Source organism: Nomascus leucogenys, unplaced genomic scaffold (assembly GCF_006542625.1).
Source record: "Nomascus leucogenys isolate Asia unplaced genomic scaffold, Asia_NLE_v1 000939F_67697_qpd_obj, whole genome shotgun sequence".
Taxonomy (NCBI): Eukaryota; Metazoa; Chordata; class Mammalia; order Primates; family Hylobatidae; genus Nomascus; species Nomascus leucogenys.
The window spans coordinates 53,755-67,163 of NW_022096381.1; the positions used below are offsets into that span (position 1 = coordinate 53,755).

The 13,409-nt window shown below is 47.7% G+C and overlaps 1 protein-coding gene, 1 non-coding gene and 1 pseudogene across 3 annotated transcripts; all 3 read left to right on the forward strand.

Annotated features, from left to right (window-relative positions):
* The first annotated feature begins 441 nt into the window (after positions 1-441).
* Positions 442-10,188, forward strand: LOC115833898 (40S ribosomal protein S26-like). The gene is made up of 3 exons (XM_030808725.1): positions 442-855; positions 2,846-2,856; positions 10,178-10,188. Exon 1 carries the CDS (start codon positions 500-502, stop codon positions 845-847), a length of 348 nt encoding a protein of 115 aa, XP_030664585.1. The 5' UTR covers positions 442-499; the 3' UTR covers positions 848-855; positions 2,846-2,856; positions 10,178-10,188.
* LOC100601308 lies at positions 5,947-6,407 on the forward strand (annotated as a pseudogene). The gene has a single exon (XR_001115284.2). The product of XR_001115284.2 is annotated as a 60S ribosomal protein L31 pseudogene (transcript).
* On the forward strand, positions 9,927-10,090 carry LOC115833900. The gene has a single exon (XR_004029118.1). It is a non-coding gene; the product is annotated as a U1 spliceosomal RNA (small nuclear RNA).
* Positions 10,189-13,409: the final 3,221 nt, after the last annotated feature.

Here is a 13,409-nt window from a genome sequence, read left to right on the forward strand (position 1 = left end):
TAATTGGTCAGGCAAGATTACAAATAATAAAACTGTGTGGAAATGACCCAGACAAAATAGTTGTCCCTTTAACCAAGGAACAAGTTAGACAAGCCTTTATCAATTCTGGTGCATGGCAGATTGGTCTTGCTAATTTTATGGGAATTGTTGATAATCATTACCCAAAAACAAAAATCTTCCAGTTTTTAAAATTGACTACTTGGATTTTACCTAAAATTACCAGACATCAACCTTTACTAGAAAATGCTCTGACAGTATTTACTGATGGTCCCAGCAATGGAAAAGCGGCTTACACAGGACCAAAAGAGCGAGTAATCAAAACTCAGTATCAATCGGCTCAAAGAGCAGAGTTGGTCGCAGTCATTACAGTGTTACAAGATTTTAATCAACCTATCAATATTGCATCAGATTCTGCATATGTAGTACAGGCTACAAGGGATGTTGAGACAGCTCTAATTAAATATAGCATGGATGGCTCTCTCCGGTCCGTGCCTCCAAAATGACAAAGAAAAGAAGGAGCAATGGTCGTGCCAAAAAGGGCCGCGGCCACGTGCAGCCTATTCGCTGCACTAACTGTGCCCGATGCGTGCCCAAGGACAAGGCCATTAAGAAATTCGTCATTCGAAACATAGTGGAGGCCGCAGCAGTCAGGGACATTTCTGAAGCGAGCGTCTTCGATGCCTATGTGCTTCCCAAGCTGTATGTGAAGCTACATTACTGTGTGAGTTGTGCAATTCACAGCAAAGTAGTCAGGAATCGATCTCGTGAAGCCCGCAAGGACCGAACAGCCCCACCCCGATTTAGACCTGCGGGTGCTGCCCCACGTCCCCCACCAAAGCCCATGTAAGGAGCTGAGTTCTTAAAGACTGAAGACAGACTATTCTCTGGAGAAAAATAAAATGGAAATTGTACTTAAAAAAAAATATATATATATAGCATGGATGGCCGGGCACGGTGGCTCACGCCTGTAATCCCAGCACTTTGGGAGGCCGAGGCGGGTGGATCACGACGTCAGGAGATCGAGACCATCCTGGCTAACACGGTGAAACCCCGTCTCTACTAAAAATACAAAAATTAGCCGGGCGTGGTGGTGGGCGCCTGTAGTCCCAACTACTCAGGAGGCTGAGGCAGAAGAATGGCGTGAACCCGGGAGGCGGAGCTTGCAGTGAGCCGAGATCGCGCCACTGCACTCCAGCCTGGGTGACAGCGAGACTCCATCTCAAATAAATAAATAAATAAATAAAGCATGGATGATCAGTTAAACCAGTTATTCAATTTATTACAACAAACTGTAAGAAAAAGAAAGTTCCAGGCCGGGCGCGGTGGCTCACGCCTGTAATCCCAGCACTTTGAGAGGCCGAGGCGGGTGGATCACGAGGTCAGGAGATCTAGACCACGGTGAAACCCCGTCTCTACTAAAAATACAAAAAATTAGCTGGGCGCGGTGGCGGGCGCCTGTAGTCCCAGCTACTCGGGAGGCTGAGGCAGGAGAATGGCGTGAACCCGGGAGGCGGAGCTTGCAGTGAGCCGAGTTCGCGCCACTGCACTCCAGCCTGGGCGACAGCGAGACTCCGTCTCAAAAAAAAAAAAGAAAAAAAAAAAAGAAATTTCCCATTTTGTATTACTCATATTCGAGCACACACTACTTTACCAGGGCCTTTAATTAAAGCAAATGAACAAGCTGACTTACTGGTATCATCTGATTCACAAAAGCACAAGAACTTCATGCTTTGACTCATGTAAATGCAGCAAGATCAAAAAACGAATTTGATGTCACATGGAAACAGGCAAAAGATGTAGTACAACATTGCACCCAGTGTCAAGTCGTACACCAGCCCACTCAAGAGGCAGGAGTTAATCCCAGAGGTCTGTGTCCTAATGCGTTATGGCAAATGGATGTCACGCATGTACCTTCATCTGGAAGATTATCGTATGTTCATGTAACAGTTGATACTAATTCACATTTCATATGGGCAACCTGCCAGACAGGAGAAAGTACTTCCCATGTTAAAAAACATTTATTATCTTGTTTTGCTGTAATGGGAGTTCCAGAAAAAAATTAAAGCTGACAATGCACCAGGATACTGTAGTAAAGCTTTCCAAACTTTCTTAAACCATTGGAAAATTTCACATACAACAGGAATTCCCTATAATTCCCAAGGACAGGCCATAGTTGAAAGAACTAACAGAACACTCAAAACTTTTCGTGCGCGTCCGTGTGAAGAGACCACCAAACAGGCTTTGTGTGAGCAATAAAGCTTTTAATCACCTGGGTGCAGGCGGGCTGAGTCCGAAAAGAGAGTCAGCTAAGGGAGACAGGGGTGCGGCCGTTTTGTACGATTTGGGTAGGTAAAGGAAAAAGGGGGGTTGTTCTCTGGCTGGCAGGAGTGGGGGTCACAAGGTGCTCAGTAGGGGAGCTTTTGAGCCAGGATGAGCCAGGAGAAGGAATTTCACAAGATAATGTCATCAGTTAAGGCAGGAACAGGCCACTTTCATTTCTTTTGTGGTGGAATGTCATCGGTTAAGGCAGGAACCAGCCATCTGGATGTGTACGTGCAGGTCACAGGGGATACGATGGCTTAGCTTGCGCTCAGAGGCCTGACAAAACTCAATTACTTAAACAAAAAGAAGGGGGAGACATAAGGAGTGCACCACTCCTCAGATGCAACTTAATCTAGCACTCTATACTTTAAATTTTTTAAACATTTGTAGAAATCAGACTACTGCTTCTGCAGAACAACATCTTACTGGTAAAAAAACAGCCCACATGAAGGAAAACTGATTTGGTGGAAAGACAACAAAAATAAGACATGGGAAATATGGAAGGTGGTAACGTGGGGGAGAGGTTTTGCTTGTGTTTCACCAGGAGAAAATCAGCTTCCCGTTTGGATACCCACTAGACATTTGAAGTTATACAATGAACCCATCGGAGATGCAAAGAAAAGCGCCTCCACGGAGACGGAAACACCAGTCACATGGATGGATAATCCTACTGAAGTATATGTTAATGATGGTGTATGGGTACCTGGCCCCACAGATGATCGTTGCCCTGCCAAACCTGAGGAAGAAGGGATGATAAATATTTCCACTGGGCATCTTTATCCTCCTATTTGCCTAGGGAGAGCACCGGGATGTTTAATGCCTGCAATCCAAAATTGGTTGGTAGAAGTAGCTACTGTCAGTCCCACCAGTAGATTTACTTATCACATGGTAATCGGAATGTCACTCAGACCACAGGTAAATTATTTACAAGACTTTTCTTATCAAAGATCATTAAAATTTAGACCGAAAGGGAAACCTTGCCCCAAGGAAATTCCCGGAGGATCAAAAAACACAGAAGTTTTACTTTGGGAAGAATATGTGGCCAATAGTGCGGTGATATTACAAAACAATGAACTTGGAACTACTTTAGACTGGACACCTCGAGGTCAATTCTACCACAATTGCGCAGGACAAACCCAATCGTGCCCCAGTGCACAAGTTAGTCCAGCTATTGATGGTGACTTAACAGAACAAACATAAGCATAAAAAATGACAGTCTTTCTACCCTTCGGAATGGGGAGATAAAGGAATCTCTACCCAAAGACCAAAAATATAATAAGTCCCGTTTCTGGCCCTGAACATCCAGAATTATGGAGGCTTACGGTGGCCTCATACCGCATCAGAATTTAGTCTGGAAATCAAACTTTAGAAACAAGAGATCGACTTAAATTCCAGTCTAACAGTTCCTTTACAAAGTTGTGTACAGCCCCCTGATATGCTAGTTGTAGGAAATACAGTTATTAAACCAGACTCTCCAATTATAACCTGTGAAAATTGCAGGTTGTTTACTTGCATTGATGCGACTTTTAATTGGCAGCACCGTATTCTGCTGGTGAGAGCAAGAGAAGGCCTGTGGATCCCTGTGTCCATGGACCGACCGTGGGAGGCCTCGCCATCCATCCATATTTTGACTGAAGTATTAAAAGGCATTTTAAATAGATCCAAAAGATTCATTTTCACTTTAATTGCAGTGATTATGGGATTAATTGTAGTCAGAGCTACAGCTGCTGTGGCAGGAGTTGCATTGCACTCTTCTGTTCCGTCAGTAAACTTTGTTAATGATTGGCAAGGCCAGGCACGGTGGCTCACGCCTGTAATCCCAGCACTTGGGGAGGCCGAGGCGGGCAGATCACGAGGTCAGGAGATTGAGACCATCCTGGCTAACATGGTGAAACCCCGTCTCTACAAAAATACAAAAAAATTAGCCGGGCGTGGTGGCGGAGGACTGTAGTCCCAGCAACTCGGGAGGCTGAAGCAGGAGAATGGCGTGAACCCGGGAGCTGGAGCTTGCAGTGAGCCGAGATCACGCCACTGCACTCCAGCCTGGGAGACAGAGCGAGACTCCGTCTCAAAAAAAAAAAAAAAAAAAAAAAGGGCAAAAAAATTCTCCAAGATTGTGGAATTCACAGTCTGGTATTGATCAAAAGTTGGCAAATCAAATTAATGATCTTAGACAAACTGTCATCTGGATGGGAGATAGTCTCATGAGCTTAGAACATCCTTTCCAGTTACAGTGTGACTGGAATACGTCAGATTTTTGTATTACACCCCAAGTTTATAATGAGTCTGAGCATCACTGGGACATGGTTAGATGCTATCTACGGGGAAGAGAAGATAATCTCACTTTAGACATTTCCAAATTAAAAGACCAAATTTTCGAAGCATCAAAAGCCCATTTAAATTTGGTACCAGGAACTGAGGCAATCGCAGGAGTTACTGATGGCCTCGCAAACCTTAACCCTGTCACTTGGGTTAAGACCATCGGAAGTACTACTATTATAAATTTCATATTAGTCCTTGTGTGCCTGTTCTGCCTGTTGTTAGTCTGCACGTGTACCCAGCAGCTCTGAAGAGACAGCGACCATCCAGAATGAGCCCTGATGACGATGGTGGTTTTGTCGAAAAGAAAAGGGGGAAATGTGAGGAAAAGAAAGAGAGATCAGACTGTTGCTGTGTCTATGTAGAAAGAAGGAGACATAAGACACTCCATTTTGGTCTGTACTAAGAAAAATTCTGCCTTGAGATGCTGTTAATCTGTAACCCTACCCCCAACCCTGTGCTCCCTGAAACATGTGCTGTGTCCACTCAAGGTCAAATGGATTAACGGCTGTGCAGGATGTGCCTTGTTAAACAAATGCTTGAAGGCAGCATGTTTGTTAAGAGTCATCACCACTCCCCAATCTCAAGTACCCAGAGACACAATACACTGCGGAAGGTGGGAGGGATCTCTGCCAAGGAAAGCCAGGTATTGTCCAAGGTTTCTCTCCATATGATAGTCTGAAATATGGCCTCGTGGGAAGGGAAAGACCTGACCGTCCCCCAGCCCGACACCCATAAAGGGTCTGTGCTGAGGAGGATTAGTAAAAGAGGAAGGCCTCTTTGCAGTTGAGATAAGAGGAAGGCATCCGTCTCCTGCTCCTCCCTGGGCAATGGAATGTCTCGGTGTAAAACCCGATTGTATATTCCATCTACTGAGATAGGAGAAAACCACCTTAGGGCTGGAGGTGGGACACGCTGGCAGCAATACTGCTCCTTAAGGCACTGAGATGTTTATGTATATGCACATCAAAAGCACAGCACTTTTTTCTTTACCTTGTTTATGATGCAGAGATATTTCTTCACATGTTTTTGTGCTGGCCCTCTCTCCACTATTGCCCTACTGTCCTGCCACATCCCCCTCTCCGAGAAACGCCCAATAATCATCAATAAATGCCAAGGGAACTCAGAGACTGGTGCCGGCGCAGGTCCTCCGTATGCTGAACGCCGGTTCCCTGGGCCCACTTTTCTTTCTCTGTACTTTGTCTCTGTGTCTCTTTCTTTTCTCAAGTCTCTGGTTCCACCCAACGAGAAACACCCACAAGTCCGTGGAGGGGCAGGCCACCCTTTCATCTATTTAATATGTAAACGACGCTTTTTCCAACTCGGACCCGGCAGAATGGCTCCCGCAAAGAAGGGTGGCGAGAAGAAAAAGGGCCGTTCTGCCATCAACGAAGGGGTAACCCGAGAATACACCATCAACATTCACAAGCGCATCCATGGAGTGGGCTTCAAGAAGCGTGCCCCTCGGGCACTCAAAGAGATTCGGAAATTTGCCATGAAGGAGACGGGAACTCCAGATGTGCGCATTGACACCAGGCTCAACAAAGCTGTCCGGGCCATAGGAATAAGGAATGTCTCATACCGAATCCGTGTGCGGCTGTCCAGAAAACGTAATGAGGATGAAGATTCACCAAATAAGCTATATACTTTGGTTACCTATGTACCTGTCGCCACTTTCAAAAATTTACAGACAGTCAATGTGGATGAGAACTAATCGCTGATCGTCAGATGCATCGAATAAAGTTATAAAATTGCAACAAAAAAAATATGTAAACGACGAAAACGTTCATTACATTATTGTTTATTTATGTATGTATTCATTTTGAGACGGAGTCTCACTCTGTCACCTAGTCTGGAGTGCAGTGGTGCAATCTTGGCTCACTGCAACCTCTGCATCCCGGGTTCAAGCAATTCTCCTGCCTCAGCCTCCTCAGTAGCTGGGATTACAGGCCCACGCCAACACGCCCGGCTAATTTTTGTATTTTCAGTCGACACGGGGTTTCACCGTGTTGGTCAGGCTGGTCTCGAACTCCTGACCTCGTGATCCGCCCGCTACGGCTTCCCAAAGTGCTGGGATTACAGGCGTGAGCCACCGCACCTGGCCCATTACGTTATTTTTAAAAAAATCAATGTGACTCTTTTGAGAAATTAGAATGGTTTAATAACGTTGGTTACGCTGGGCACCCGGTGGCTCACGCCTGTAATCCCAGCACTTTGGGAGCCGGAGGTCAGGAGTTCGAGATCAGCCTAGCCAACATGGTGAGACCCTGTCTCTACTAAAAATACAAAAATTAGCCGGGCATGGTGGCGGGCTCCTGCAATCCCAGCTACTCAGGAGGCTGAGGCAGAAGAACTGCTTGAACCTGGGAGGCAGAGGTTGCAGTGAGCCAAGATAGCGCCACTGCACTCCAGCCTGGGCGACAGAGTGAGACTCTGTCTAAAAAAAAAAAAAGAGAAATTTGGTTTTAGGACCAGACAAATTAAATGGGAGACTTATTTCCAATGAGACCTAGAAATTTCTAAAATTTCTAAAAGAACTGAGAAAATTGCGCCGGGCGTGGTGGCTCACGCCTGTAATCCCAGCACTTTGAGAGGCTGAGGCGGGCGGATCCTGAGGTCAAGAGATGGAGACCATCCTGGCCAACGTGGTGAAACCCCGTCTCTACTAAAAATACAAAACTTAGCCAGGCGTGATGGCGGCTCCTGCAGTCCCAACTCTCAGGAGCCTGAGGCAGGAGAATTGATTGAATCCGGGAGGCGGAGGTTGCAGCCAGCCGAGAGCACGCCACTGCACTCCCAGCTGCCAGTAGAGCGAGACTCCATCTCAAAAAAAAAAAGAACTAAGAAAATTGCCTCCACTGATGAAGTAAGCTTAAGGAGGTAAACTGACACGTTTTCTGAACTGAGAAATATTGAGGAGGCTTTGTCTCTTTCGCCTCCAACTGCTCCTTCTCCTCCTGCCCCTGCACCTGCATAGTCTCCCTTACCTGAGCCTTCCTGTCCTGCCTTGCCTCTTCTTCCATCACCATCACCTGAGGAAAGTCCTCAGGGCTCTGGCCCCTTGCCTGGAACTTCTGCTCTGACAGCCCCTTTCAAGGTAAAACTCAAACCCACAGGAAGAGGGGAGCCTACCATTGTGTACACCGCTTCACCAAAATGCTAAACACATTTCGTTCTTCTGTTTCTAAAGCAGGCTCCAAGATCCTACACGTTTTGGCAGAAAATTCGACTTAACTGTCGAAACCTTTGAGCCCAAATATTCTGAACTTTTTCAATTAATTCACATTCTGGTGAAGAAGGCAAGGCCACTAACTGGTTGCAAAAGGCAAATTGGAAGGATTTTCAAAAAGAGACTGAAGCAGAACATGAAAGGTTCACATTTTAGACAAATATGTGCATGTTGCCATTCCCCAGGTCCTTCCTAAAACTATAGATTGGAGGATAATTCAGCAATGTACTAAAAAGCCAGACAAATGTGTCTGCTTACTTAAAACGGTTTGAGAGCCAGGCATGGTAGCTCATGACTGGAATCCCAGCACTTTGGGAGGCTGAAGCTGGTGGATCACTTGACATCAGGAGTTCGGGACCAGCCTGCCAACCTGGTGAAACCCTTTCTATACTAAAATACAAAAATTAGCCAGGGGGCTACTCAGGAGGCTGAAGCAAAAGAATCGTTTGAACACGGGAGGTGGAGGCTACAGTGAGCTGAGATCCTGCCACTGCAATAAAGCCTGGGTGAAAGAGCGAGACGCCGTCTCAAAAAGAAAAAAGTTAGCAGTATAGTAGAAATATAATGCACACGAGAATGATAATCATGAAGACGACCTGTATTCCAGAATAGAAAGGGATCCTATTCCATTAGGGAGCCAACTGAAAACATCAAATCCCAGTTCACACCCCAGAGTGTGGTGTCACGTGCCTGTAGTCCCAGCTACTCCGGAGGATTAGTAAGGAGGTTTGCTGGAATTCATGAGGTTAAGGCAGAAGAAACCCTGATCATGCCCCTGTACTTCAGCCAGGGGGTCAGGGAGACCTTGTCTCAAAAACAAACAAAAAACAAAGAGCCGGGAGCGGTGGCTCACGCTTGTAATCCCAGCACTTTGGGAGGCCGAGGCGGGCGGATCACCAGGTCAGGAGATCGAGACCACGGTGAAACCCCGTCTCTACTAAAAAAACAACAAATTAGCCGGGCGTGGTGGCGGGCACCTGTAGTCCCAGCTATTCGGAGAGGCTGAAGCAGGAGAATGGCATGAATCCGGGAGGCGGAGCTTGCAGTCAGCCGAGATTGCGCCACTGCACTCCAGCCTGGGCGACAGAGCAAGACTTCGTCTCAAAAACAAAACAAAACAAAACCCCACAAAGCCAGACAAAAACAAAAAATTGTCACTTCACACTGAAAGGACAGTAGCAACCATCACTTTGCTATTGGAAAATTGAAAGAAAAACACTCCCTCTTGCTGTCAACCTGCCCTCTTGCTCTAACATGTCTGACCCATGGCTCAAAATGCCCAAAAGCTGATGTACTGAATTTCACTTACCTGTTCTGCACCTGTTCTGCACCAGCATTTATTTTTGTGTGGAGAAGATCACCATGCATGGTCCTATAAATGTCTAACGGTATGGAATGATGAAGGGCAGTGTCTTTTAGGATATTTGGAGATATATGTAAATATATATATATATATAAAAATATACCTGAAGAAACCAATCATTACATGTGTATATGTAAGCGGAATCCTTCATCACAGGGATAAGGATGTGAAGAAAACCAGGTTCTTTTGTAATCCTAAACGTTCTAGTCTGCGAATCACAAGCCATTATTTGAAGAAGGGTGCCCAGGCTCCAGCTGGTGGCCGAAAAGTTGCTCCGCAACGGAGGCTAAGCACCAGCTTCTTCGGGAGAGAACAGATGAGGCAGCGGGAGGGAACAAAGGGAGAGGCGGACGTCACTTCCGCTTGCCGGCTCCGGCAGCGAGAGGGCCAGCTGAGTTGGCGGAGGGTGGTGCGGAAGAGCCGACGGGGACTGGGAAAGGCACTGTCGGTGACATCACGGATAGGGCGACTTCTATGTAGATGAGGCAGCGCAGAGGCTGGCTGCTTGGCCACATGCTGCTTCGCCACGAAGGAGTTCTCGTGCCGTGGGAGGGGGTTCAGGACCGCTGGTGGGACCTGAGAGTCCCAGCTGTGTGTCAGGGCTAGGAGGGCTCGGGGGTGCGCGGGGCAAGTGACCGTGCGTGTAAGGGGGGAGGCGCGTGAGGCTGTGGCGGGGCGGAGGTGCAGGAGCTCATACTTACCTGGCAGGGGAGATACCATGATCACGAAGGTGGTTTTCCCAGGGCGAGGCTTATCCATTGCACTCCGGATGTGCTGACCCCTGCGATTTCCCCAAATGTGGGAAACTCGACTGCATAATTTGTGGTAGTGGGGGACTGCGTTCGCGCTTTCCCCTGGCTTTTTTTCGTGGTTTGAAGAACAGGCTGCCCGGCAAGCGTTACCGCTTTCTTCCGTTGCTTTGCCTCTTTGGTGCTGCCCTTGAGTGTTATTGTTGCAGTCAGGAGGCTGGAAAATAGGAAGTGGCATGTCGCCGTCCTTCTCCTCGCTGGAGAAGGAAGAAGTGTCAGCCGTTGTTGAGTTGTGAGCCTGCTTATCACAAGCTAACTAGCGCGAAGGCTGCATAGCTCTTCCCTTTCAACGTGAGGCTGCTTATTGCAGAAATTGATCCATGGTCTCCAGTCTCTTGGGTTCTCACGCTCTGTAGGGTCCAGCCCCACAGGCTCGGTGGGTCTCTCCCCGTGTGCAGAGACGAGAGGTTGTAGAAATAAAGACGCAAGACAAAGAGATAAAAGAAGAGAAAGCTGGGCCCGGGGGACCACTACCACCAATGCGCGGAGACCGGTAGTGGCCCCGAATGTCTGCCTGCGCTGTTATTTATTGGATACAAAGCAAAAGGGCAGGGTAAAGAGTTTGAGTCATCTCCAACGACAGGTAAGGTCACGTGGGTCACGTGTCCGCTGGACAGGGGGCCCTTCCCTGCCTGGCAGCTGAGGCAGAGAGAGAGAGAGAGAGAGAGGAGAGGAGACAAAGAGAAAGACAGCTTAGGCCATTATTTCGGCATATCAGAGACTACTAGTACTTTCACTCATTTACTACTGCTATCTAGAAGGCAGAGCCAGGCAGGTGGGCAGGATGGGACGTGAAGGCGGACTAGGAGCGTGGCCACTGAAGCACAGCATCACAGGGAGACGGTTAGGCCTCCGGATAACCGCGGGCAAGCCTGACGGATGTCGGGCCCTCCACAAGAGGTGGAGGAGCAGAGTCTTCTCTAAACTCCCCTGGGGAAAAGGAGGCTCCCTCTCCCGGTCTGCTACGTAGCGGCTGGTGTTCCTTGACACTTTTCGCTACCGCTGGACCACGGTCCGCCTGGCAACGGGCGTCTTCCCAGACGAAGGCGTCACCGCTAGACCAAGGATCCCTTCTGGTGGCCCTGTCTGGGCATAACAGAAGGCTCGCACTCTTTGTCTTGTGGTCACTCCTCACCGTGTCCCCTCAGCTCCTATCTCTGTAGGGCCTGGTTTTTCCTAGGTTATGATTACAGAGCGAGGATTATCATAATATTGGAATAAAGAGTAATTACTACCAACGAATGACTATTGATATTGATATATAATCATATCTAAGATCTATCTGTGGTATAACTCTTCTTGTTTTATATTTTATTATACGGGAACAGCTCGTGTCCTCGGTCTCTTGCCTCGGCGCCTGGGTGTCTTGCCGCCCACGACCCTCTGTGAAAATTTTCGTGTTTTTCTCTAGCCTCCAGAGTCACGTTTCACAAAGCCTCTGCTCTTAACCGCAGCCCCCTCAGGAGTTTGTAGGATTTCTGTGCTAGCGGGGCATGTGTTCTCACTTCACAGAGCCAGGTACCAGCTACGCAGAGGGGGGGCTGTTCTTCGGGTTGGAAACAGGGCCTTTGGGGCTCTTGGTGTCCCCGTTCTTTCGAAGACATAACACGCTTACTTTGTGGAGGGGAACGGCTCTCCCGGAGCCCGGGTGCCCTAACGCAATTCATCGAGGCCCGCAGGTCAGAACCGCAGTCTCACCTGTCTTGGCCGACATGCGCTGCGATCCTCCCCGAAATATAAGGCGGGAAGATTTATGAGGAGACGGGTCCAGTTTCCCTACTGTCTCCTGCCGTTTTCATATCTAGTCTTAGTTCAGACTTTATTGAAGCGACAGCTTCTTGTTTGACGTCCCGTTTCTACATCCTGCATCCACTGCCAAGGCAACCTTCTACTTGGCAACCCGACCCATCCTTCCCACCCGCAAGCAGCCCTTTCCTATTTCTGGCGCCAGTGTAATCCCCCGTCAATCTTTCTTCAAGCCCCCGCTTATCACCTTCACGGACAGAAAATACATAGCTCTCTCTCAACCTGCGGTTTGCCCCTGACGTGCGTCAGTACCCTGGCAAATTCCTTAATACCCCTTCTCAAACGGCACTGACAATGCATCTCCTTTTAACAACCAGAACTGTCTAATTGCTTTTGTCCCTGCACTTAGATGAATAGTAGTATCTCAGTACAGATGAAAACCCCAGGCCTAGCGACGGCGGTTCTGGGCTTTTTGCCAGCCTCTCCCAGGGTGCGTTTTCTGACCTCACCAGGTTTCTGATCAACTGAGGTCAGGAATGTGAGACCAGCCTGACCAACGTCGCGAAACCCCGTCTGTACTAAGAATACAAAAGGTACCAAACTAAACAAAATCGACCAGCGTGGTGGTGTATGTCAGGAAGTCTGTAATCCCAAGTACTCAGGAGGCTGAGGAAGGGGAATGGCTTGAACCCAGGAGGCAGAGGTTGCGGTGAGCTGACATCCTGCCACGGCAATGCAGCCTGGGCAACAGAGTGAGGCCTTGTCAAAGAAAGAAAGAAAGAAAGAAAGAAAGAAAGAAAGAAAGAGAAAGAAAGAGAAAGAAAGAAGAAAGAGAAAAAAGCAAAAAAATTAGCAGGTTAGTAGAAATATAATGCACACGAGAATGATCATCATGAAGACGATCTGTATTCCAGAATAGTAAGGGATCCTATTCCATTAGGGAGCCAACTGAAAACATCAAATCCCAGTTCACACCCCAGGGTGTGATGTCACGTGCCTGTAGTCCCAGCTACTCGGGAGGAGTAGTAAGGAGGTTTGCTTGAATTCACGAGGTCCAGGCAGAAGCAACCCTGATCATGTCCCTGTACTCCAGCCCGGGGGACAGTGAGACCTTGTCTCAAAAACAAACAGAAAAACAAACAAAAAACCCCACAAAGCCAGACAACAACAACAAATCTTCGCCTCACTCTGAAATGACAGTGGCAAACATCACTTTGCTATTGGAAAATTGAAAGAAAAACACTCCCTCTTGCTGTCAACCTGCCCTCTTGCTCTAACATGTCTGACCCATGGCTCAAAATGCCCAAAAGCTGATGTACTGAATTTCACTTACCTGTTCTGCACCTGTTCTGCACCAGCATTTATTTTTGTGTGGAGAAGATCACCATGCATGGTCCTATAAATGTCTAACGGTATGGAATGATGAAGGGCAGTGTCTTTTAGGATATTTGGAGATATATGTATATATAATATATGTATATATATATATATATATATATATGTTCTCGTGCCGTGGGAGGGGTTCAGGACCGCTGGTGGGACCTGAGAGTCCCAGCTGTGTGTCAGGGCTAGGAGGGCTCGGGGGTGCGCGGGGCAAGTGACCGTGCGTGTAAGGGGGAGG